Raw genomic sequence first — 851 nt, forward strand, 5'->3', positions numbered from 1 at the left:
TGTTTTGATTTTATATTAATCCTCTCCAAGTTCTTCCTTTTAAGTTCAATTTGACAGAATCAAGAAACTTTCTGAAATCTTACTAACTTTAAAAAATACATGTGTTTATTTTTAGGATATATTTGACCTAAGGAGAATACAAGCTATACAAACTATAACATTTTTTAGTGACACTGTCCTGAATGGATGTTAGCTTATTGAGTCCTCATTATTAATTTTTCTCTTGAGTCACTAAAAACAATAAAGTATTGAGAAAAAAGTGTTCTGTAAACAGTAGTCAAGATGGTGCCTAATCCATCAATCCAATCCAAGATATTCTGCATATGATAACAATACTATGAGAAGGAACCCTGTGTAATGTTGTTTATTCTCTACTTGCTATAAGGTCCCGAGTAAACAGGAGGTAGCAGCACTGGTATAATTATGTGCTGATTATAATGAATGGGGAAAACTAGGAAACTTAAACTTGTGGTCTACTGTAAAGTGAGATTAAAAAGCATATGTAAATATAAGTAAGGAAGTTAAGATCCTTTCAAAGTCACATGGCAAAATTAATATTATCTTCTATACCGTTAAACCCAAGACATACTAACATACTTAAATTTGCAAACTTACACTTGTATCTCATTATCTTAGTAACTTATTTAAATTAAATTCTCTGATAGATATCCAGTAAAATGGGCGCCCATTATCATTGTATCATTTGTTCAGCAACAATCACCAGAAGGACTGATATGCTAGGACATGTTAGGCGCCATGTGAATAAAGGAGAGACTAAATCCAGGTATACTGCTGGTAAGTTGAGAAATCTCATTAAAATATTACTAAGTAAATCCTTAAATAATGGTCCA

The 851-nt window shown here is 31.5% G+C and overlaps 1 protein-coding gene across 1 annotated transcript in view; it reads left to right on the forward strand.

The window, feature by feature from the left end:
* The window catches only part of TRMT1L (tRNA methyltransferase 1 homolog (S. cerevisiae)-like), a 79,404-nt gene that overhangs the window by 11,239 nt on the left and 67,314 nt on the right, over positions 1-851 (forward strand). Inside the window, exons 4-5 of the mRNA XM_012639962.1 lie at positions 229-245; positions 666-795. Coding sequence (XP_012495416.1) covers positions 229-245; positions 666-795 — 147 coding nt within the window. The remainder of the gene's footprint in view (positions 1-228; positions 246-665; positions 796-851) is intronic.

The sequence above is a fragment of the Propithecus coquereli genome, unplaced genomic scaffold, assembly GCF_000956105.1.
Source record: "Propithecus coquereli isolate 6110/MARCELLA unplaced genomic scaffold, Pcoq_1.0 Scaffold146, whole genome shotgun sequence".
Classification (NCBI taxonomy): domain Eukaryota; kingdom Metazoa; phylum Chordata; class Mammalia; order Primates; family Indriidae; genus Propithecus; species Propithecus coquereli.